The sequence below is a fragment of the Coffea arabica genome, chromosome 7c (genome assembly GCF_036785885.1).
Source record: "Coffea arabica cultivar ET-39 chromosome 7c, Coffea Arabica ET-39 HiFi, whole genome shotgun sequence".
In the NCBI taxonomy this organism is placed as follows: Eukaryota; Viridiplantae; Streptophyta; class Magnoliopsida; order Gentianales; family Rubiaceae; genus Coffea; species Coffea arabica.
In genome coordinates, this window is record NC_092322.1 from 6528017 (window position 1) to 6553061 (window position 25045).

Sequence of the window (25045 nt, forward strand, 5' to 3'; positions counted from 1 at the left end):
ATAATTCTCCCCAAAAATATAAAATTAAAAAAAAAAGGATTGTCTTGCGTAAAGCTTTTGTTGAATTTTGAACGAAATTGAACTAAATCATACGCCATCTGCACGAATATTAATGTGGTATCTGTGAGGCTTTAAGAATCATGCTCCTTCTTTAAAGTACTTTATTTTTTTTTTTAATGCTACATTGACTAATTTATAGATAAAAGGTTTCCCTATCTTTATAGCCTTTGTTCTTTAAATAGTCAAAATTAGGTGGCTATAATTGCTAAAGTTCTCTACTTGTTTTCTGGTTACAATGACATCTTTTTCTCTTGAAAAATGAAAACATTAAACGTCTTGCCCATTCAACAGTATCATACACATTAAGTGAGTGTGGAGTGGGGTCCCTTTCCGGCCGCCGGGGATTAATCGGATCGCAGGCTCCAACAATTACTCCTGTGTCGACCAAAAAAAAAAAAAAATACACGTTAAATGCAAGGCCGCAAGAATGCATACTGATGTGGCTCCGGTATCCATTGAGCATGCAAGCAATTATGAGTCCATGGAATGGTTGTCACTTAATAAATGTGGATAATGGTCATTACTTAAATGTAGCATATCACATGATAAACTCTTGTTTTACAATTTCACAGTCATATCCAAATCTTATTCATCCTAGGTTCATATTTCTAATGAGAGCATTAGATATGGGCGATGTTCCTGTTAATTGCTTTTAGTTGCTTGTCAACTATCATCCCAATAAATCTGTACTGTTGATGACAATTTTTCTTTTTACGGCAAAATGATAGAAATCTAATCTATCCTAATCTACGGGGAGGGGAATCTAAGAAAATTGTGTATAAATAACTAGTAGGTATAAGAATTTAATTAGACTAAATGAGTGTTCTGACACTTTTTTTGAATTTTTTTCAAAGTAGTTGGGTTCGAACCCTGACCTAAATGAGTGACCTTTGAGCTTCAATGGTTTCTGTTGATAACAATTGAGCAGTTTAAACTTCGTCAAATTGTTGATTTTTTAGCAAACAAAAAGTTCAGTTTCCTTGAAGCTTAGTTCTTTCCGATGGGTTTCAAGTTTGATTAATTAAAATTCATAAGATCCGATGTGAAGGTTCATACCCAAAAAAATGATAGCCTTGATGATTATGAGAGCTATAGTTTACAGATTCATAAAACGTGCATGTTTATTGAAATTTCCAGTGGGATAAAACACTGAAATAGCCAAGGTTGAAAGACAACAATGAGTTTGGGATCTTGCACTCGAATCTCACCATTTATGAGTCGAGTCTTTGATTTGCTGATTTGTTAAGTAGTTATGATCTTGGTCCGTGTTAGCAATCTTACCATCATGGATTGACAAAAGTCTTGTGAATATTAGAGAGGTACAGCTAGCTAAAAATGTACCATAACAAAAGGATTTGAATGGCAGCTGCCGTTCTAATGAAATCCGAATGCGCTACGAGGGCTTAACTTGGTGGCGGATAAGAAGTGGATACTATAAATAAATTCCCATATAAATACGTTGGATGGGCTAATTTTTGTAAAAACTTTATTACTTGATTTATAAATATATTTTATTTTTTAATTACTTTTTTAATCTCACACACAGCATATTACAAAATAATATTACAATATTATTCAAAAAAGATCTAAATAATCATCTATCAGTATGGATTTATAGACCCTTTATTAGAAAAAAAAATGTGGATAGATGTTTGATGAGGTTAAAAAATATACAATGAGTAGATTTTTTAATCTTTAAATACCCAGTGATATTCTTTTTCTACAGAAAGAGAAAAAGAGCAAGCAACATCTAGTGTTTGTGTTTAGGTAATTAACGACCCAAATACTCAAGCGTTGATCAATTGTGGAGTTGAACACACTTACAGTCCTTGATCAAATGTCGAGTTAGAACGCTCTAAATTGCAGGTAACTTATTACTATCAGCATAAAAATTTCATCAAAAATCTATATCACAACTTGATTTTCACGACCACCGTACTCAATCATGCTTTGATTTCTCAAAGAATGCGATGTTATTCTGATGTTTAAATATCCAAAGAACTTTTAAAGATTGCCTACACGACCTACAATAAAAATGTTCACAATTATAATTACCCTCCCTCATTACATTTAAATTTATAGTATTCAGATAAGTCCTTAAAAAAAAAAAACTAAAAAATGAGACCATATAACAAGTTCTAAGATCACACTTTTAACAATCAACACTTTTGTGCGAAATTCTTGTTGTAATCATGGCTCATGAGTTCGTTTTAACTTAGGATTGACAAATGATTCGAGCAGCTCACGAATAGTTCAATCAAGATCGACCTATTCAAATCTAATTGCTGAATCAAATTCACGCGTATTGGTATTTCAATTTCAATCGTAAGCTCGTCGAATTTTTCAATTTCCATACTCATATATATATATATATAATTTTCATAATTATAAAATTATCCAAAAATTCATATTTTTAGATCAAATTACATCTTTTACCACTCAAAATCGAATAGCTCATTTTCAAGCTTGATCTCAACTTACTTTTTGAGCCAAGCTTGAGCTCGATTTTGAGAACTACATTTTATAAAGTCGAGTTCAAGTTTCAAATCTAAAGGTTCATCAAGCTTGAATTTTCATAAAAGAAAATTGAATATGAACCATGAAGCGAGATAAGAAGGACCATTTAAATTTTTTTAATTAACAAGGAACTGGAGCATATATATGAAAGTTGCTTTGCAATAAAAGGGGGGAGAAAAACAAGGCATAGGTGCAAATATTGGCTAAAGTCGTAAGAAAGTGGTGCGCTGATGCGAGCATCGCTCTATGCCCATAGCTGAGGGGCCTAAGACGGTGGAACTCATTAACATAAGGCGGCCTTTTTGGGGCATTTGGAGAAATCACGCCTTCGATAACACTGCCTTGGCTGTGCGCGCAGTCCTCATGGATGTTTATTACTGTGGCAGTTGCGTAATAAAAGGGAATCTTAAGGGCATATCTCAAACCTTCCGATATTTCAATACTGCATATTGCGTGTCAGACTTTGCCAGCTCCCTCTCCTCCCCCGCCCCGAGTCCCAATTTCCCACAATAAAACACTCTATCCACGTCCTTCTCGAAAACAAACACACTCTCCATTGATCTCCACCGTCCATTTTCCTCCACGTCATCGATCCTAAACTCACAATTCCAACGGCCACAATCCACCTAGTGACTCATCACCGATAACCTCAGAGTCAGCTTAACCCAACCCTAGTCCCCTCCCCTGACTCGGACTTCGACTCACCTTCCCTCTATCATCTAAAGCGCCTCATAGCAGCAGGAAGCCTCCATAATTTTTTGCCCCTTTGCAAAGTGCACCTCCATAATTAGGGTTTTACTCTTTTTCTCCACAACAAATCTTTCTCAATCTTGGGGTCTGCCTTTTTTCCAATATATTATCGAATCATATGTACAGGGAATTGGGGAGTTTATTTAATGGATGAGATCTGGGAGAGAGCGGTGGAAACAGCGTTAGACGGCCAAACCGACGTCGCTTCTGTCCGAACGTTAACCCTCGACGGAGCCGTCAAGTGTGTTCACGGCCGTTTACCTCCTCCGTCCCTGTTCGAGAAGTTTCATAGCCTTCAGCACCTTTCCATTGCCAACATCGGCGTTTCCTCTCTAGAACAGTTCCCTAGGCTTCAGAATCTCCAGAAATTAATCCTCTCCGACAATCGTATCGCCGGGGGCCTCGAGTTTCTCGTCGAAGCTGGTCTAGACTCGCTTAGGGATCTGGATTTATCTAATAACCGGATTCAGGATATCAATGATCTCAGGCCTCTAGCGGAGCTCCGCCTTGTTTCCTTGGATCTTTATGAGTGTCCTGTGACCAGGGTTAAGGATTACCGATCTCAAGTTTTCGGGTTGATTAAGTCGTTGAAGTATTTGGATAAGATGGATGCGGAGGAAAATGAGAGACCTGAGTCGGATGATGAGGAGGAGGATGAAGAGGACGACGAGGATGATCCTGGAAGTGGAGAAGTCGATGGCGAGGATAGGCCGTTTAGTTTGAATAACGGGCATACAGGTGGGAGTGAAGGGATTGTTGATGTGGATGAGGATGAGGAGAGTGATGCCGATGAGGAGGAGACGGAGACTTCCAGAGGGGCTAATGGGGTCAGCCGAGCTTTTCACCATCAGGCAAATGGGTTTCGGGTTGAGGGGGTGGATGGGGAGGACGATGAGGATGATGATGGAGAGGGGGAGGACGAGGAGGACAACGATTCTGTGGAGGAGATTGATGAAGAGGAGGGCGATGACGAGGATGTTGTTGAGGTTCATGAGATTGAGGATAGTGATGACGAGGAAGATGGGGTGGACGATGATGATGATGATGAGGACGATGATGAAGAGGAGGACGAGGAAGAGGTGGATAATGATGAGGGCGATTTTGGTGAGCCAGAGAGTACTGGGAGGTTGACAAGCACAGAAGGAGAAATAGATGGGCACGAGCAGGGGGAAGATGATGTGGACGAAGATGATAATGGAGAGACAGGTGAGGATGAAGAGGGTATTGAGGAGGGAGGAGAATATGATGATGAAGAAGATGCTGAAGATGAGGTATAATTTATTTTTGCTCCATTTCGTCACAAGTTTTTAAGTGCAGATTTGATCCGTGGTTACTTGTGGTTATTGGGTAATCTTATTTGGTGTGTCGCATGCGCATTAATCTGTGTTCTGAGCAAATTAATGTTTAGCGTTATGGAGAATTGTGGTTGTTTCTGGGTATTTAATTCAATTGTGTTTTCCGGATAGTTGGTTCTGTGTATCCTAGCTAATCTGCATGCTCTCCTGAAATAGGTTGGTGTGTAGTTGTGTTTAACTTTTTTGCTATGTTTTTGCTAACGGGTCAGCATAGCCTTTTTGCTTCACTTTGCCTGTTATTTAATAAGGTTTAGAAAGAGTTGATATTAGGCATGCGAGTATACCACTTTGCATGACCAATCTGATGAATAACGGTTTCTTAGTATTAACCTGTAGAAAATTGGGACAATACCTAGTCATAGTGTATTTGATGGTTAGGTGCTTGATGGATTGAATTTGGTGTTTATCAGTGCGTTGCATATGATAAATTGGCTGGCTAGATGTGTGATATACCAAGGAAATATTTGCTGATATTGGTGTCTTGTATTGACATGCAGAAAATTGTAAACAACACTTGGTTGTAACTTTTTTTCCATGCTAAGGGCTTCATTTTGTTGTGGAGATTAGTGCTTTTTTTGAAGATAAAATGAAAGGAACTGTTGTTTGAATATGTCGAGGTACTTGCTAGTATGGATTCGGTGTTATCTGATATTGAGTGTTCCTTCTAGTGTACTTGGTCAAAGTTTACAAGATTCGATTAACATGTAAATTCATGTTTTTATTGTATCAATTAATCGGTCATTTTAACCTGCAAAGTTTCTTGCATCTCCTGAAAATCTGCTGCTGAATGTGTTACATCTGGGGAATTTGTACAGTTTACTTGTGTCATGGTGCATGCTCAAGTCTGGTTTTTGCCCACCCCCCTCCCTCCTAATTTTGGGGCAGAATCTCCCTGCTGCATAAGGAACACTATGGGTGTGTTTGGATAGCAATTATTTGGCTTAAAAATTATTTGCTTACATCACAAATACATTTTCAACGTGCATTTATATGTTCCCAACAACTTTTTTATTTTACATACATCACATCACAAAAAGTGCTAGGCTAATTATTGTGAACGATGTTATTAATTTTTTGTTCTTATTCAGCTTTAATTAACTCTTTCAGTGATGCTTATTTCACTGGATGTTGTAAAAATATTTTCTGAACCAATTGCCGGAGAGTAATCTTCTTACACTTCTTTGATAGTATGGTGTGAACTGTGAATATGAAGAGGTTTTTTTTTTGGTGTCATCCGTTGTTTTTAGGGTTGGTGTTGAGCTTCGAGTGGTCTGGCTAGGTTGGTTTGTGATGTCAGTTGTTTCAGATTTGGAATGCTTTGAGTTGGAATCACAGGGTTGTAGTTAGTACGTGCTGTGCAATTTTTTCCCATTCCAATTTTATGTGCCTGGAAAAAAAATGGTTTTGTTTACATTTGACATGAAAATTGTGATTATGCTTGGTAATTTGTAAATTTATGGGTTTAATTTTGCAGGAAGAAGACTATGGAGCCGGTTATCTGGTTCAACCAGTTGGACAGGTTGAAGTTGATGGTGGAGCCGGTGATTTGGAGCCAATAAACGAAGATGAGGATCCCGAGCTGGAGGAAGAGGTTGAAGACGAGGAGGATGATGAAGACGGTGAGGTCCAAGAGATGCCTCCATCAACAACTTCTCATAAGAGGAAGAGAGATGATGATAATGACGATGGAGGTGGTGATGAGGATGATGATGACGTGGTGGAGTATAGCAAGTCATCAAAGCACCGTTAGTAATGGTGGTGGAGTGAGAGAGAGTGGTATATTATGGTTGGTTTTAGCAGGAATGGGTGGGAAGTTGGAAGTTAGAATGGTTTTGCAGACTGGTAGTTTTAAACTGTTGGGTTATGTTCCTTGAGACAAATCTTTTGGAGGGAAAATTGTGTGATGGTATATTATGTTCAAAAGGTCGTTAGTAGATCGTTCCCTCCGCTTTGCTTCTTTGAGATAGCTAGCCGTTGCCTGCCTGATAGTAAAATTCAAATGGAAGTTATGAGCGAGTTGAACCCGTTTATAAACTCAGTTTGGGAATATTTTTTTTTTTTTTGGTTTTGTTTTTAGTCTTTAGCTTTTAGAGGTTGGGTTGTGAAGAAGTTGGGGGGTGGAGGGGGGGCTGGGGAACTTGTGAATTTGGAGGGAAAGTGAAGAAATGAATGCCAGATTTGAAGTTAAGTTTCCCCTTTGTTAATATGCTACTGCTACTAGTATATATATAAATTGAAGTGCTTCAATTTCTTTAATTTTTTTTTAAAAAGGTACCCTGTGGGTTTTTTATGGGGTGGGGATGGGGGTTGGAGGGTGGAATATTAAACTGGGGGCTGTAATTTAAACTTTGTTGATGGTGGGTTTTGCGAATGTGGGGGGATGTAGGCAGTCAAATTGGGAAGCGAAGAACGATTTTTTTTGGGGGGTTTTAATCACGTGCATCATCATCAGCTGCGCTAATCAGTCAGTCGTACTCCTAGGCCGGTGGTGGTGTGCTTGTTGTTGTTGTATTTCGGAATAGCCAGATGGCAGCATCATATCAATATCATGATGTTGTATTATGCCTTCGGTCGGCGTCAGTGGTTCATCCATGGTGGTGCTGGTGCTGGTGCTGGTGCGGGTGCATCTTCTTGACGCGGGGTCGGACCGTACGGAATAAAACGCTTCACGGTTAGCCCTCCGCGCCTTGGTCCTAATAATTGTGTGCTCGTTAAGTTTCTGTGCTGCAGGCTGCAGCTGTCCGCACCGAGTTCCCCGGGGGTTTGGATTCTTGGGGTTGGCCGGGGGTGGGGAGGAGGTTCATGGGTCAATGGAGTCATGCGGCTCTTGTCAGTAGTCCTCTTCATATTTTTGGACCAAACGCCTGGGAATTTCTCTCTATTATATTTTATAAAAGAAAAAAAAATGATGATACATGCCATAGCATCGAACGGTTGGGATTGGGCGGGTAATGATGATGATGACCGGGTTCCGGTGCAGAATTGGACAAATGAAATGGATTGGTAGGGGCCAGCGCGCGCAGAAGAAAAAAGCACATACTGCTTAACGAGTAGTACGTGGACGTGGTATTCTTTGGGCTATACTACTGCGGTCCCCGCCCTTCTCATTATTATCTTAATACTACTGTAAGTAATAGTACCACGAAACTGATCTGCTTTCATTTGCTATCTCTACAGCTCAGCTGATTCCCTTTGGATGACAGACCAACCCAGCTCTATCTCTGACATCTCCCACGGAGTACTGGATTGATTACCCCACACTCAAACGCCTCTCCGTCCTCCCTGGTTATCAATACGGGCCAAAATCAAATCGGGGCGGGAGTCAGAACATTCGGGTTAGCAAGTATGAACACCTCCTCCCCCGGATTCCAGGAGTAGTCGTACCTTGATGGACCTTTTCTGTCTGCTCTGGGCCAGGCTTTTTAAGTTAGTTCGCTGGGAAGATAAGATGCTCAGCCACCCACAGGCCCAGCCCGCCATGCAAGCATGGACGTGGTTGACCTGTCTCTCTGTCTATTGCATTTACTATATATTTTTTTTTGTTTTTGGGGGGTGGGTGGGTCCCAATTAGCTGGCGCTAGACAGACGCTGTAGAAAGAAATCTGCAATTAATTGTCAATTGTTTTAGTCTAGATGTGCTGTGTTCTTAAATATTTGTGCTGCTGCTGTTGTTTTGCTGTATAGCATCTTCTTCTTGTAATTGTAAATGTTTTTTTTTTTTTTGGGTGAGGAAGCTGTGTCACAAAATATTTGAGATAAACTACAAACTAAAGAAATTAAAATCGGGGTGCATGCAGACACACGTGGATCCAAGATTTCGTGATTTGGTAACTTTTTATTTATTTATTTTTGCCATGCTTGGAAATTTATCCGATTTGGAGCGTTGAACTTGAAATGTGCACTTAATTTAACTTGTTAAAAGGTCGCAAGTGGGAGTTCCTTTGATGTTCTAATTCTACTGCGTAGGATTCATGCGTAAGGATTTTTATTATTTTATTTTTTTGTTGAGGGAGATTAATACCTTAGGATCAATCGATTCCAATCAAGCAAATGGATAAGATTCATATACTCTAGCAACCCTTCAACAAACAAAAGGAAGTCCGCACTATAGCCTCCTACTAGTTCCCTAGCTTGGCTCCATAGTTGTTTTCCATCAACCATGCAAGCTTCAAAGATGTTGCTCTTGTTCTCCACGTCTCCACCGCACTTGCGGCACCACCGGTATAATTGCTCCACTGCCCGCCGCCCAAATGGGTGCTCTCTGCCTCTTAAAGTACAAGCCATGGCAGAGGAGCAAACCGAAAGCGGGAACGGAATCATAGACAAAGCAGCCATTGCTGGGGGATTGATCTCTACACCAGTAATTGCGTGGTCACTGTACACCCTCAAGACCACCGGCTGCGGCCTCCCACCGGGACCAGGGGGATCCATAGGCGCCCTGGAAGGCGTGAGCTACCTAGCTGTGGTGGGGATTGTGGTTTGGTCGGCATATACCAAAGCCAAAACGGGCTCGGGGCTTCCAAACGGGCCTTTTGGGTTGCTGGGAGCTGTTGAAGGCTTGTCGTACTTGTCCCTTCTTGCAATTACAGTTGTTTTTGGCCTGCAATTCGCCGAGAAGGGTTCCCTTCCCGGGCCACTGCCTAGTGATCAGTGCTTTGGTTGAGTGTTTTTCTCAACAATCTTTTCTGCTTTCTTAATTTTTCTTCGTTTATAACTTTTTTCTGTTGTTTGTAAAATATTGGCAATTAATGTCTTATCACCTTCCATCTTCATCGAAGCCACCTTCCATCTTCATCGAAGCTCCGGTTTAGACATTCTTCTTCTCTCATGGAGTTCGTGAGCTCAAGAAGAACGCATGCTTTCCGGATACGGTTATGTTAGGATTTTAGCGGCATGTAATTTTCAACTAAAAAGCACCTTGACAAGTAAAGACGATATATTTCCCCACCGATGCTTATGCTTGCAATGTGAATAAAAATAATGTATGTATTATTGCCACTGTGTTTGCCGATATTGGTTCATTTGAATAGCCCTTTTTTTGGCCAAAAAATTTAAAAAAAAAATATTCGCTTGAATCATAAACACTTTATATATCATCTTTCTATTTTTTCTAATTACTTTTATATTTTACACATATCACAACATAAAAAATCACAAAAATATTATTCCGAAAAATAGGTTGCGCACTTAAATATTTTATTTTGAGTCCAAGTTTGAAATCTAACTTAATTAAGCTAGATTGACCCATAAAGATAGGTTGTGAGCTTAAATACTTAAGTTGGAGCCACAGCCCTGCATTCTTCTCTAGGATTTTCTGAAAAAATTTACCAGTGGATGTAAAAGCACTCATCTGGTTCGGTAGCGATTTAGTTCCTTTTGAATTTCCCTTGAATCCACCTCTTCACCTTAGTATAGAGTAGGTGTATAATCTATTGTGCCGACAATATATATATATATATATATATATATATATATATATATATATATATATATTTTTAGAGATTTAGCTCTCTCTCCCTCTTCAAAATACCAAGAATTGAAAGCTCTCTTATGAGTGCTTGTTTAAGAATCCTGATCCAAGAAATACCCGTTAATGAATGACCATAACCTTACCTTTTTTGCCGGATGTCCCCGAAGGGACATGACCACACCTTTTCAACCAGCTGAACATGTGTTACACTTGGTTAAGAATCCTGATCCAATTAAACATCTAATCCTGGTCATTTATATTTCATTTTCTTTGCTGCAACTAAATTGAAAGTTTCTGGGAAATTCAGGCCAATATAAATGCATTAATTTTTGGATAAATCCTTTTTAAGGGGGGAAAAATTTAAAAGAAGAAACAAAGAAAGGCCAAAAAAGGCACCCAAATTTTTCGCATTAATCTGCCCCCAATGACTCCCTTTATTGGGTACTATATTGAAACGAAATTTTGGAAAATCAGAACAACAAACGAAAATAAATAGTCAACCCCTCGTCCACCTTAAAGCTTAAACTCCTATTACTTTTCAACTTACGCTGCAAATTGCGATACTCCAAATCTCGATCAACCTCCTCCTCACTTCTCCTTGGATCCCACCAGATTCCTCTGGGTAAGTCATTTTCCTTCTCTTCACTCTTAGTTTTCATTTACTTCTTTAGCAATTGCGCCTCCCTGATTAATCATGGTCACTCAACCTTGTTGTTCAAAAATTGTAGTTTCGATACTGAATTGTGACTTGTGGGGTTTCGTCAAAACGGATTAACATACCCTCTTTTTTTTTTTTTTTGGTATTTTTTTAACACCCCTGCCCTGGCCCCCGGGGGGGGGGGGTGGTGGTGGGTGGATTAACATACGCTTTTGATATATGGTGGTGTGAATGCTCTTTGTCCTTTTTCTTTTTTCCCCATTTTTTTTATTTATTTTTTGGTGTTTGTTTTGGGTTTTGTTGTTTTTGGGGAGGGGGGGGGGGGGGGGGGAGGGGCGTTGAGTTTAAACTATAACATGAGTTTAAACTTTTGTCTTTGATTGATTTTGATTCGCTGAGAAAAGTAAAGGAAAGAATAACATGAGGCTATGAGAACTTATGCAAATCTGTTCTGAATTTCCAGAGTCATGCAATCCTTCTAGTGTTTCTTATTTCTGTTTGATTAGTTTCGACGAATTCTGAACAACTTGCTTAACAGCAACTAGACTAATGACCTGAGAAGTTTGAGCTGAGGCTTGCACCTGTGTGTGGTATGGTCTGTGAAACTAAGTTTTCTTGTGATGGAATTGTTGCATGATTTCTTCATCGTAATTTTATTGCAGCAATCAGCAATGGGTCTGAGCATATTTTCTTTTCTTAAGGTTTCCTAAATTGCAACAAGTTGTAAGGAGATCTCTGCTTTTGTGGTCGTTATGGAGTCACTTATTAAATGAATCTTTTAAGGTGATTGATGTTTTGCTAGTAGAACATCCTATTCCACAACAAGGTGTTAGCGCACGCGATTGAGCGATGGCTTAATTAATGGATTCATTCTTCACTGAAAATTAAAAAGCTTAGTCATGTAGGGAACGAGATATTGTGGTGTAATAGTCAATCTATTTTGCCTAGTTATGACATGCGAGGGGTGTTATGGCTGGTTTACCCAAGTGTGAGCCTTTTTGATCAGCTATACTTAAGTTTTATGTGTGATTTAAGTTTGAGTAACCTAAATAAGTTGATCAACAGAAAATGGATCGTGGAAAGAGGCCTGGTAAGTATGTTGGTGCGACGAGCCATAAGATCTACATGGACCTCAAGGATATCATCAGAGAACATGCGCTACAATATCTTCCTGCTAAGTCACTTTTCAGGTTCCAGAGTGTTTGCAGGGACTGGAAGCTCCAGATTTCATCTCCATTTTTTGCCCACAATCAGTCCCACTCTTTTCGCTCCATTTTGGGTCTTTTTGGTCAGACTCCTGGAGAACCACCGTCATTCCTCTCTTTTGATGCAAAATCTTGTGGTGTCCCAGACCCTCTTTTGATGTTTATCCCTGAACCTGTTGAGATCCTGTCTTCATCCAATGGGTTGCTTTGCTGCAAATCTTGCTCTGTGGAGAAGGTTTACTACATCTGCAATCCTGTTACCCAACAGTGGAAGAAACTTCCAATATCAAATGCTCATCATGGGTCTGATCCTGCAATTGTGCTCGTCTTTGAACCATCACTGCTGAACTTTGATGCCGATTTCAAACTGATTTGTGCCTTTCCATCCAATGATTTTGATGACGCAATTGAATTTGAGATATATTCCTCGAGGGATGGTTCCTGGAAAACGTCAGGGGAAATCTGTTTTGCTTCTAAGACTCTTGTTCCAACATCTGGGATTCATGTGAAAAATGTCGTCTATTGGAATCTGAAACAAGGCGGTGTTCTTGCGTTTGATCTAATCAAGGATAGGTCACAGCTAATCCAAGGGTATTATGGTGCTAAAGGAACTCTGGGTAATGTGAACGGAAAGCTTTGTTCAGTTTCCTGGTGTGGCCGTGAACTTTATCTGCATGCATTGGCAAATGTGCATTCAAACACAATGCAAATGACGAGTCATGTTAAGATGTGGGAACAGAAACATGTAGTTCTTGAAAGTAGATTCCTTGGTGGAGATGTAGCTGATGCGAAGGTCATCTTTGCTGGTGGTGACATGCTGGTGATTCAGTGTCGGAGTAGCATCTATTTACATAACTTGAAGACACAAGAAACTAAAGCATTGAGCATCCTAATAAAAAACCATAGTAGGTGCCTTCCTTATGTGAACAGTATCGTCAACATCTAAAAGTATCACTCTTTTGAATGCTGCCATCCTCTCTAAGTTCTAGTTTTAGCTTCAAAGTTTGAGACTTGCAGTGACAAGGAATTGAGACTAATAGCTATCTGGAGTAAATTCACTACTCTAGGTGGTCTAAGACTAAGACGTGTGATTAGACTTTTTTTTTTTTTTGGGGTTTAATGTTGCTATTCTACTTCTTTCATGCAAACATATGCTTTGCCGTGTTTGAGACTTTTGAGTTGCTAAGTCTTCTTTTAAAACATAAGAAAATATTCAGCAGAATATTTTTGCAGAATATTTCTGGATATCTGCTTAATTTCTCCTCGACCAGTAAAGGAGTTCTCCAAAAGTTCCACCAGTTTGGGCCTGACGCCTGGTTTATGTGCCAAACACAAAGTTTTAGTTCAGCAGGGAGTGAAGTCAGAAGTGGACTGCCAGGTTCCAAGGTTTAGCAGGGAATGAAGTGGACTGCCACTCCCGCCAGGTTCCGTGACGGATTTTAGGAACTAAAATCTGATGATGTGCTTTTTCGTGATCAAGAAAATTAGCATTTTCTCTTTTCGTTATCAGAGTTTTGGATTTTCACAATCTTTATTTTATTTAACACTGCTAAAGAATGTGGTGCGACCAAATTAAGATGGAATCTTATTACTATGCTTTAATACTAGGGGGAGTATCCATGCATCGTGCAAGTGTTTGGTGCCTGTGTTTAGAGAGGATTTTTCATTGAATAAATAATAGTACATTCTAAAAATAAATAGTCATCAAATATGATAAAGTTAATAATGGTACATTTTAATTACAACACACACTTGTACACTTTATTTTATTAATACTTTTACAATTTTATCATTCTCAAAAGACCTCTACAGATGTCAATTGAAAATCGTTCGAGAGCAAACATAAGTTGTTAAGGAATATCCTCCAACGTCTAGTTATAGCAATGTGTTAATTGCACAACGTGTTAATATGTTCTTGTATTAATTGCACAACAAATTTCACATTTCAATTAAATGTAACTATAACACCATTTCAGTAATTATACCAACACATAAGTTTATATGAGTTATACTCGATGCAAAAACGGTTGTAAAATAATTTTATATTACAGAAATATTCGGATGTCTTCATAAATCAAAGTTTAAATGTACCAAAATGAGGGCAATTCGATAAATATACATAAACACATGTTGCCTTCAGTTGTAACAAACTTTTTTAAAAAAACTACACAATATTTCACATTCCCAAAAAATTCCTATCAATACGATCGAAATTCAAACTCCCATTTGACCGCAACTCATTCCTATATATAGTATAAGAATAAGGATATTCTAGAGGAAAACGAGAAAATTTTAGAAAAATGACTTTTGGTGCTCCAATGGAAAATAACGAAAATCTAGATATTATTTGGCTATGGTGGGGAAAAATACCAAAATGTCCATGACTACAATTCCTATGTGATCCAAAGAATAGACAAGTGAGGCTGGAGAAATAACGGACTCGGTGTCCGAAATTACAGGTGCCTAGGAGAAAGATTTGAAGAGAGACGGAGGGACTAGATGTGTCCAAAGGAGGAGAAGGTATGAAGAGAGACGAAGAGAGAAAAATGGAGAGGAAAGCCATTGTACCCCGTTTGTAGGAGCCAAAGGTGGGACTGCTGAGGAAGCTTGCGAGCGTGCGTTTCCCTCCCTAACCTAGTAAGATGGCTAATATGCAACTTCAATAGCTTTTCTCTCTCTTTTCTTTGAGATTCCTTCCAGTTCCAAGCGTGGGCTTCAGGTCAGCTATTTTCCCTGCATTAGGAAGAATTTACCATCAACAACATTTATTTACACAAACGTCAAATGCATCTCAATCAGATAGTTACTAGTACGCAGAATGATCAATTTCATCATTTTGCAAATGAGAATGCAACAAACTAATGATGCATCGTATGATGGATGCTACATTGTGAGATAACGTATGCAAAAAGTCTCCACAATTTTTTTTTCATGAAATATAATATAATGGATTATGTAAATTTTGCATGTCAGAAATTGACGTGCGCGTAATTTTGTAGAAATGAATCATCATTGATCATCGACGGCTGTAGCGCTTGGACTTGTGTTTGGTTAAATCTGATGATGAAAATGTAGGTGAATGATCTGCTGTTGTTACTGTATTTCAGGTGCATTAGGTTTGTTGTGGCCAGCAGTTAGGGGAAAAGATTGAGTACTTTCCGGCTGATTAGCGTTTCCAGACGCGATTATCTTCGCCGGAACTACTCATTCAATTCAAGAAGAAAGGGAACAGTCGCCTCTTTCGCCTGTTGAAATGGAAAAGAACGATGGAGGCGAATCTCCCAAGGATTCAAGCCCACCAAATCCGTCACCCGCTCCAGAAGCATCTCCACCACCACCTCCTCCTGCATCCGACGCATCGCCTCCTGGGAACTCCACCACTTCTCCACCTCCTCCACCACCTTCACAACCAAACTCCCCTGCTCCAACCTCTTCACAATCACCACCCCCACTCCCACCCAAACAAGGCTCTCCCTCGTCCTCGCCTCCCCCGCCACCACCACAGCGGAGCGGAACGCCATCAGGGAACACTACATCACCTCCCAGCGGGTCCAATCCAGTTGCTCCTGCGGCCCCTGGGAGATCAACACACCCATCTCGCGGTGCCCCTGCAGCACAAAACTCCCCACCTTCTTCAGGCTCCTCTGGTAGTGACTCCTCACCATCTTCTGACTCCGGACCAATTATTGCTGGAGTAGTTGTGGCAGGAGCTGTGGCTGTTGCTTTTCTCTTGGTTTGGCTTATGTGTTCCAAGAAAAAGAAGAAACAGCCATACTATATGGATCATGGACGTCCCCCGAAAGGTCTGTCAGGTCTCCACACACATTTGTACTTCATTTTCTCACTTTCTAATATATACTGGTACTTGATTACTTTTGATTAGTACTCCACATCTGTCAAACGGGATCCTCTCTTCTGTCAACCAATACTACACGGTTCTTACTTGGATTTGCTGAGTCATAATAATGTATAGTATGACCAAGAGTTAAAAGCCTATGGAGATAGCATTTGAAGTTAATTTACATGGACCTGATAAATCTATGTTCTAGTAGATGCTAACAAGATGCAATAAATTTTGAGCCTGTTTGAGGGAAAAAAAAGTTAACAAAATAGAGAATTTGCGTAGTTATGATGTATTCGGGGTAAATTCACCAAGTCATTTGTTATCTGGAATGTTCAGATGCATACTATAATGGCTCCAGTCTTCGGAACAACCCGAACCCAGAGCACGTTGTTAAGGTTCCACCACCACCAGGTGGGATGGCAGGCCCCGGTGGTGGCTGGGCTGCTGCACCTCTAACACCCGACGGAAATGCAAGCAGTGAATATAGCTCAAACTTTGGGCATAATCCTGCAAGTTTACCACCTCCATCACCAGGTCTAGGTGGATTTAACAAGAGCCAGTTCAGGTACGAGGAGCTAGCTGCGGCTACTGGTGGGTTTTCTCAAGCTAATTTGCTGGGCCAAGGTGGATTTGGGTATGTACACAAAGGTGTACTGACTGATGGAAGGGAGGTCGCTGTTAAGAGCTTGAAGTCAGGTAGTGGGCAAGGCGAGAGAGAATTTCAGGCTGAGGTCGAAATCATTAGCCGTGTCCATCATCGGCACCTTGTGTCACTTGTTGGATACTGTATTGCTGACGGACAAAGGATGTTGGTTTATGAATTTGTTACAAACAAGACCTTGGAGTTCCATCTTCACGGTAAATTTTTTCTTCCTCAAGTACCTTGTTGCTTCCAGTTTACCAACTCAACGAATACCCTGTTGATTGTCAAGATTTTCCAACACTTCACTTCTGTTTACTTGATAATTTCCTCCAAAGTGTCTAAAACAAAATTTTCGGTTGTAGGAAAGGGTCAGCCGGTCATGGATTGGGCGGTTAGGCTTCGGATTGCATTAGGATCAGCAAAAGGGCTGGCTTATCTCCACGAAGATTGTGTGAAATTCTTCTCCACCTTCTCTCCGCTCTCCTCCTCCTCTTTCCCCTCTCTTTCCCCTCTTCTGAATCGTATATACTGCTTCACTTATGGGTGCAGGCTATCCTAAAATTATCCACCGTGACATCAAGGCAGCCAACATTCTACTCGACGACAAGTTTGAAGCTATGGTAACAATTTAAAAGCCTTTGACAAAGTACAATCTTCACAAATAGTTGCAAAATGACTTACGTCCGATGGTGTAACTTTTACCCAGGTGGCAGATTTTGGATTGGCAAAGCTCTCTTCTGATAATTATACTCATGTCTCAACTCGCGTCATGGGGACTTTCGGGTCAGTCAAACTGAACATTCGGATAATAACTTTCTTCAATTTTGGGAGACAGAGTCTCTTCTTGTACACATAGTCTGTTAGTCATAAAAATGCCCCCAAGCAGGGAAAAGTGCATATAAACCATTATCATGTAGCTGAATGAAATCTTCAGATGTCAGCTCGTATTACTAGAACTTTTCTGAATAAATATTTGTAAGTTGCATCTTCTTGTGATAGTTCTCTCAAGAGTGCGCTGATTTCTCAGTGTGTTAGAAGTTGGTTAAAATGTATCTAGCATTTCATTCTGAAAACGTGTGATCTCGAAACTGGACAGGAGCTTGAATGACTTTTCTAACGTGGGCACTTCCTGTTTGAGATTGCAGGTATCTGGCTCCTGAGTATGCATCGAGTGGAAAGCTAACAGAAAAATCAGATGTCTTCTCATACGGGGTCATGCTCTTAGAGCTCATAACTGGGAAGAGACCTGTTGATCCCACCAATAAATTCATGGAAGATAGTTTGGTGGACTGGGTCCGTCCTTGAATCCTCTTTGTGCAAATTCAAGTCTCTTAGGCCGTTTTACACCTGTTCTACTACCGTTTTTTTTTTTTTTGGGCTCTAGCTTGATCTCACGAACTTGATCTCTTTCACATATAACAGGCTCGACCACTACTTTCTAAGGCACTTGAAGATGGTGACTATAGTGAGACAGTTGATCCACGTTTAGAAGGAAACTATGTCGCCCATGAGATGGCTAGAATGATAGCCGCCGCCGCTGCATGTATTCGTCATTCTGCTAGAAGACGCCCAAAAATGAGCCAGGTACATCTCTAGGCATCGCTTCCGGAAAGAGTGTTAGAAAGAAAACATACTGTGAAGCTGCAGGAGCCAAGTAGACAAAGTTTTTGAAGCTAAGTCCATTATCTTTTGCGTCATAAAATTGACTCATCGCAACCTAAGTGATTGCGAGGGGGCTAATCCTTTTGGGCGAGTAATCTATAACCTAGAAAAGCTCCTCTATATATACGATTGGCTGGCTTAAGACAGAAGTAGATTATTCTAATTTGTTCAGGAGTGATTTCATCTTTTCTGTCTTCAGCATGAGACGCAAGAGTATATAGTATTATAGTTTATGTTTAATCAGTTCATGGCCTGATACATTCCTTATATGAAAACAGATTGTGCACGCCCTGGACGGAGATTCGTCACTGGAGGACTTGAACAATGGTCCAAAGCAAAATCAAAAAGGTGGCTTTGGTTCACAAGGCGCGGTCGAGTCACAGACGTATGACACTAGAATGTACAATGCTGACATGAACAGGTTCAGGAAGATGATAATGAATACCCAGGAGTATAACAGCAGCGAATTCGGTGCAACTAGTGACTATGGGCTGAATCCGTCTGCTTCAAGCAGTGACTCCAGAGAGTCTGCTGCTGAGCACCAGAAGCCGAAACCATCGACCGGCCTAACTGCTGGACACTAGAAGCTAAGCCACCTAAAAATGCTGTTGCCTTTTTTTTTTTCTGATTACTATTGCTTGGTCCACTACAAGTTTTAATTTTTACTCCAAACCAGGGAATTCATCGAGTTCTTGTTCCAGAAAGCAGAACTAAAGATGTTTTAGTATCAAGTGAAATCTGCGCACCGCCGCTCTTATACCGGTCTAAATTAAAACCGCGTCAGATTTATGTATAAATATAAAAACAATTAATTAGAATACATATATATATATATATATATACACATAAAATATACATGTACTACTACAATCTTTTAGTATATGAGTTTGGGTGGGTTGGCTCAGGGGCAATAGCCGCCCTTTCCCAAGGCTTAAGTAATGCTTGGTTTTGGGTTTTTGAACTTTTAATTCTCGTTTTGTCACTTCCCCTGTCCCCAATGTATGGAAGCGAACAACATTTTGCGCGCAACGAATCTTCTGTACCACACCCTGTCTCACATCTTGTTCCACTCCTTAAAATCTCGCCAAGTGTCCCTTAATAAACCAAATCCTCAACTAACTCAACTCAGACCATATTAAATTAATTAATCGATTAACCGGACAAAGAAATTTAATCTCTTTAACCAATATAACCAAAATCAAGAAAAATAAAAACTCTTTAACCAAAATCACAATTTTTCAACGGAAAAAACCCTAAAATATTAAAAAACCTCTGTCCGAGTTCATCATATTCACCATTCAGCTTTGACGAAATATTCACGGATAAAACTTCGAAACTCTTCCCAGAGGTGAGAAACAAGTTATTTCTTAAAAACCTTGGTGGGGTTCTTCCAAGCTCGTCGCAGGCCAATTTGATGTGATTTGCTAAGCTTAGGCACTTGATCTAGTTTTCAGCTTCAAATTGGTCTGTTGATACACACATTTGAATTAGTTTTGCTATATCCTCAATTGCAGGGAAGAAGTAAGAAATTGGTTATATTCTCTAGTGTCTCTGTTTTAGTGTTTTGGAACTTAGGTGTAGATGATTTTGGGAGGGTAACAAGTTTGCGTTTATCTTTTGCTGATTGAGGGAATTTTTCTTCTAATTTGCAGCTTCCAGTCTGAATGTTTCATCTGTTAAATTGTCTGAAAATTCGGTATCTGCTGGACGAAGCACACCACCTGTTCGATCAAATGCCTAAGAGGAAGATGAATCAAACTGTAAGGTAAAAGTCTGACTTGGTTGCGCCCATATTTTTGCTAGTAGAGCAAAACCTCTACTTCAAATGTTGTCTACCATTTTAACCTTTTTTTCCCTCAAATGTTAAATATGTGCCATTTGGATAAATTGCCATTTTCATATTTCATTTGTTTCAATCAATGTTTTCCGTAGCAGATTTTTTGGGTTCGTCTCGAACTTTCTTTTCCTCCAATCAGCTCTGTGTTCTCAATTTTTTCTAGTTTCATCTTGCTAGAAAGGAAAATGGAGTGCAATATTGAAAACTCTATAAACTCTGAGAAAAAGTGATCAAGCTTTTAAAAGAGAAAAAAAAATATGGTCGAGTTTACATTTTTTTTTTTTTGGAAATTTAATTTGTTGAGGAGCAAAATATGTGCTGCTGGCATTCAATCCTGAACCTGATAAAAGTAAAACACGTTACGCGAAAGCGACAACGTTGGATTATTTAGTCACTCTGCCTTGCAAAATGAAGCGCAGAAAACACTAAGGAAAGCCCATTGATCAATAGCCAGAAATTTCCACTTCTTCTGAAAAAAGTCTTCTAGGTGATTCAAATGTAACCAAATTCATACATTGGGAAAAAGCAAGAAGAAGTGAAGTGATGGAACAATGAGCATGATTTAACAATGGACCAAAACAGGCTATAATTGATATTTTGCAGATCTTAAATGCCTTTCTTCTCATTATACTGCACTTGAGGTTCAAACATTGTTATAAATTTTGTGGAAGTAATAAGAAGCAATATATCTCAACATGTTGAGTAATTTTTTCTCAATTCTGGACATTTTTTTTTTACTTTTGTGTTTTTGATTTCCCGTTTTCCTGTGGCTGCATTATTCTCAAAAATTACAAAGGTTATGTAACCTTAGGAGTAGATGTCTAAATACAAATTCTTACATAGCAGTTGTGAATATGTTGGTTTTGTTCAAGATCTTCTCCACTTTTTTTCTGGATCTTTGCAAGGTGACATTTTTTCTTTTTATTCCTAGCCGTTGTTTAGGAACAAATATGGCAACTTTTTTCCAGGGAATTTGTATTCATGCAAATAGGGCTGTAATGTTCTTCAGTTGCATGTTGATTGATGGATGAATAGTATTGGTCTTATTCCAGTTTGAGAAATTTTTAGGATTTTTAGTTTGGTCTTATTTTTCTGATAGACGTTGGACCCTAACTTCTACCAAGGCTATGATTTGATGTCTTCAAGTTCAATAGCACAACAGCATGCATCAATAAGTTTTGTCCAAGTAAGGAAAAACCTTGATTAATTATTTAATCTTATATATATTAGTTTGATAATTTACAATTATAATTCAATATATTTGCTAACTTTGGGTCTGTTTTTGTAGGCGCAAGAACTTGAAAATAATGATGATTCTGATCAACAAGTTGTTGAAAATGGGAAAATTGAATGAAGATGCTTATGAAGAAATGGAGGACAAGACTGTGGGATTGCGCTCATGGATTAATTAGACCTTTAAGTGGAATAATACTTTGTGCTTATACTTATTGATTTTGATATTTTTGTTCAAATATCTGTTAATAAACGTTCTTCTGACTAAATTGTAGAACATGAGATATACTCCCTCCGTCCCATTGTTAATGTCATGTTTCACCTTTTTCATTGTCCCAAAATTAGAGTCACCCTACACTATTTTCCTTCTAACGTTCCGTCCTTGCCCTCATAGTGCATGTGCTAGAAAATCCAAATAAATTTGGTGGGACCTGCTATTTATTATCCATTTGGAGAAGCAAGAGGAGTACGTGAGACTAACTCTCACTTTATAAGGCCAATAATAGGGCGTGTCTCTAACATTCAAAGGGATGCTTTTGGTTAAGATGGGACCCACGAAATCATTACTCCATGAAAAAACACAAAGTGCAGCTGACCATTGTACTTGCGACGGGGCAAATTTGGAACAAAGGCTTGGCTGTCAATAATGATACCACTGTACATAAAAGGTTGCATTCCCTATAAACGTCTCTAATATTGGGACGGAGGGAGTATTAGTTGAGCTGCCCTGGATTCTTGATGCATACAAGAAATCGTCTTTTGAATGTTCCTCAGCTTTGCATTTGTTTAACCATACAATAAGAAAACCCAGATTTTTGTTTGGCTTTTAGATTAATTTTGTAACTTGAGTAGACAGAAATTAGAGAAAACCAGCAAAATAAAGCTGCATTTTCGTTCCTTTTTTTTTTCTTCTTCTTTAATGTTTGAGCTACCACGCTATTTTTTCAATGTCAGTAAGATTTTGCATCAGACTTTATTCTGCAGGAGAGAGGCTTGTCTTAAGATTGATCCTTAGACTCACAAGTCAAACAACTAAAGCTTATAACCTTACCAAGGTACTCCGAAAACTTGTTCTCTGATTCTAAACAACTCGGGACCAATCTCGTATTTGACTGTTGACACCAAATTGTATATATAATCCATATAACAATGCTGAAATTCCCGAAATATGTCCATAAACCAGGCCTTGTACACCTTTGCACCCTTCTCTTTAGCACATTGAGCCATCCAACTCACAGACTGGCTCTCATGGTCAAACATATTCAACAGCCTCTTGTTCGAATGGGAAGGATAAGATTCAACAACAATTTAAATGCAGATCCTCTACTAATAGTAAAAACAAGTACAAACTTATTCTCAAGAATGTTCAAGTAATCCATAATTTTGGTTTTAATATCATGCTCCACAGTACCTTCCTCTGCACCCCAATGAAGTACATGATTGCTCAAATTTGCAGTAATTTCCTTTAAGCTAAATATAGATGAATCCCAATACTGTAGCGTTTGAAAACAAGAAAGCAACCCGTACAAAGTCAATTCTCAAATGGTCAATTGTTTCTCAACATTGGAACTTTGGGTACAAAGTCAAGAACCAACAAGAAGGCTTCATTAAAGCCATGAATGGATTCTTCAATGCAAAATGTCCTTTCAGACAAAAGAGTAGTTGCCCTCAAGAATTCCTTCTGGGCATTAAGCCTTGCAAGAGTTATTGACCTTCCCAAGCAGCCATCTTGATTCAAAGACTCAGAGTGAATTTCATGTGTTTTTACGAAGTGACCCATCTTCAGAAGCCTCCTCGAGAGCCTCCCTTAGTTTGTTCTCCGGCGAATTCTTGAGAGTTGATGGCTCTGCCTTACCCCACTCCTCCTCCTCCTCCAAGCAAGAACCTTTTCCTCTCCTGCTCTTCGTGTCCATCATCAAGGTTGCACAGAATGATATAGGCTTCCATAGTCTCAGATGCAGTAACACGAATCAGTTCCAGTTGACTGCAAAAACCTATCATCATATCAGATACCCCTGCAGTATTAGGGAAAAAGTTACAAGCTTTACATGATTGAAGCTTCATTATGCATAACATTCTGCAAATAAGAGATTACAATTATCTAAGTTACATAAATTTCATAAACATTGAACTTTGTAGACAGCAACAATGAAGTGAATGAATACATAAACCCTGTAACTAGTCACACTAATGCATGTCAAGATGGCACCTCTATCCATATAGACCAAAACCAGAAAACCATTTTAGAAAACAGTGATCACACATGTTTCTTGGCTTTAATTCATAGTTACGGAATAAAAAAAAGAGCTTTTTTTTTAGAAGCACTTACCTTTAGGCCTTATCAGGTTTTAGATGATCTCATCTGCCAAAGACAGAGATAGATTTCCCAAATGAAACCATCAGGTTGACCAATAATACTACTACGACTAATCAAGATTATGAATCAAAGACCATCCATTCATTGTTGATCAATAATACTACGACTAATCTAAGATTATGAATCAGCATTTGATAAAAATTTCAACTCATGGACTAATTATCAAATGCATCAAATAAAATTGCGACACGAAAGAGTAGAAGGGAAACAAGGATCGCATGTGCCAGCACAAAAAAGTAACCATCATGCAAACTTTAACATATTTTCTAACTACTAATTACAAGCCTACAGGTAGTCCTAATAAACAAAATCAAACGTATAAAACGCAAAACACCCTCCTAATAAATATGGGCTCAACCAAGTCAGACTTTTACCTTATAGTTTGATTCATCTTCCTCTTAGGCATTTGATCGAACAGCTGGTGAGCTTCGTCCAGTACATACCGAATTTTCAGAAAATTTAACAGATGAAACATTTGGAGTGGAAGCTGCAAATTAGAAGAAAAATTCCCTTAATCAGCAAAAGATAAAGGCAAACTTGTTACCCTCTAGTTTCATCATCTACACCTAAGTTCCAAAACACTAAAACAGAGACACTAGAGAATATAACCAATTTCTTACTACTACACACATGCAGTTGAGGATATAGCAAAACTAATTCAACGGTGTGTATCTACACCGATTTGAAGTTGAAAACTAGATTAAGTGCCTAAGCTTAGCAAATTACATCAAATTGGCCTGCGTAGCTAGAAAGAAAATGCCCTGAAAGCAAATTATTTTTTTAAAAAAAAGTTGCAAAGATTACCGGAACCGTTCAAATTCTGGAGGTAGCAAAATTAAATCGCATGCTCAAACAAAACTTCGGAAGCGGAAGTACCCATTACCCAGTACAAATTTACAGTAAAACTAAATATTTGTTTCTCACCTTTGGGAAGAGTTTCGAAGCTTTATCTCATCCTCGTAAAAAAGTTATTTCTCATGGGAAGAGATGATGAAGAGGACAGAGGACCTTTGGGAAGAGCTTCGAAGTTTTATCCGTGAATATTTCGTCAAAGCTGAATGGTGAAGATGATGAACTCGGACAGAGGTTTTTTAATATTTTAGGGTTTTTTCCGTTGAAAAATTGTGATTTTGGTTAAAGAGTTTTTATTTTTCTTGATTTTGGTTATATTGGTTAAAGAGATTAAATTTCTTTGTCCGGTTAATCGATTAATTAACTTAATATGGTCTGAGTTGAGTTGTTTGAGGGTTTGGTTTATTAAGGAATATTTGGCGAGATTTTAAGGAGTGAGAAAGGATGTGAGACAAGATGTGATACAGAAGATCCGTTGCGCATTTTGCGCAACAAATAGTTTTACTCTTTGTGGCTCATGGCTATCAAATTGTCTCACATTGCTTGTATCAACATCCAAAGTACACGAGCTCTGGACGGTTC

The 25045-nt window shown here is 39.0% G+C and overlaps 4 protein-coding genes and 1 long non-coding RNA gene across 8 annotated transcripts; 4 read left to right on the forward strand and 1 right to left on the reverse strand.

Moving 5' to 3' along the window:
• Positions 1-3140: 3140 nt before the first annotated feature.
• Positions 3141-6729, forward strand: LOC140010419 (acidic leucine-rich nuclear phosphoprotein 32-related protein-like). The gene is made up of 2 exons (XM_072057396.1): positions 3141-4598; positions 6157-6729. Exons 1-2 carry the CDS (start codon positions 3474-3476, stop codon positions 6430-6432), a joined length of 1401 nt encoding a protein of 466 aa, XP_071913497.1. The 5' UTR covers positions 3141-3473; the 3' UTR covers positions 6433-6729.
• Positions 6730-8598: 1869 nt separating this feature from the next.
• LOC113699315 (uncharacterized) lies at positions 8599-9459 on the forward strand. Its single transcript, XM_027219599.2, has one exon. The coding sequence runs from the start codon at positions 8842-8844 to the stop codon at positions 9343-9345; it is 504 nt and encodes a 167-aa protein (XP_027075400.1). The 5' UTR covers positions 8599-8841; the 3' UTR covers positions 9346-9459.
• Positions 9460-10634: 1175 nt separating this feature from the next.
• LOC140010420 (F-box protein At5g07610-like) lies at positions 10635-13250 on the forward strand. Its single transcript, XM_072057397.1, has 2 exons — positions 10635-10774; positions 11876-13250. The coding sequence occupies exon 2, from the start codon at positions 11879-11881 to the stop codon at positions 12959-12961; it is 1083 nt and encodes a 360-aa protein (XP_071913498.1). The 5' UTR covers positions 10635-10774; positions 11876-11878; the 3' UTR covers positions 12962-13250.
• Positions 13251-14443: 1193 nt separating this feature from the next.
• On the forward strand, positions 14444-21503 carry LOC113697835 (proline-rich receptor-like protein kinase PERK15). 4 transcript variants are annotated; one of them, XM_072058054.1, is made up of 12 exons: positions 14444-14734; positions 15123-15827; positions 16196-16717; positions 16865-16951; positions 17052-17122; positions 17209-17285; positions 17648-17795; positions 17925-18086; positions 18443-19512; positions 19817-19929; positions 21101-21187; positions 21290-21503. In XM_072058054.1, the coding sequence occupies exons 2-9, from the start codon at positions 15269-15271 to the stop codon at positions 18746-18748; spliced, it is 1932 nt and encodes a 643-aa protein (XP_071914155.1). In that variant the 5' UTR covers positions 14444-14734; positions 15123-15268; the 3' UTR covers positions 18749-19512; positions 19817-19929; positions 21101-21187; positions 21290-21503. The 4 variants fall into 4 exon arrangements, with proteins under 4 accessions (XP_071914155.1, XP_071914158.1, XP_071914156.1 ...); XM_072058057.1 differs by having other exon boundaries at positions 15123-15818; XM_072058055.1 differs by having other exon boundaries at positions 14444-14652.
• Positions 21504-22683: 1180 nt separating this feature from the next.
• On the reverse strand, positions 22684-24745 carry LOC113698595 (uncharacterized). The gene is made up of 3 exons (XR_003450243.2): positions 24536-24745; positions 23986-24098; positions 22684-23249 (listed from the first exon to the last, which is right to left on the reverse strand). It is a non-coding gene; the product is annotated as an uncharacterized lncRNA (long non-coding RNA).
• Positions 24746-25045: the final 300 nt, after the last annotated feature.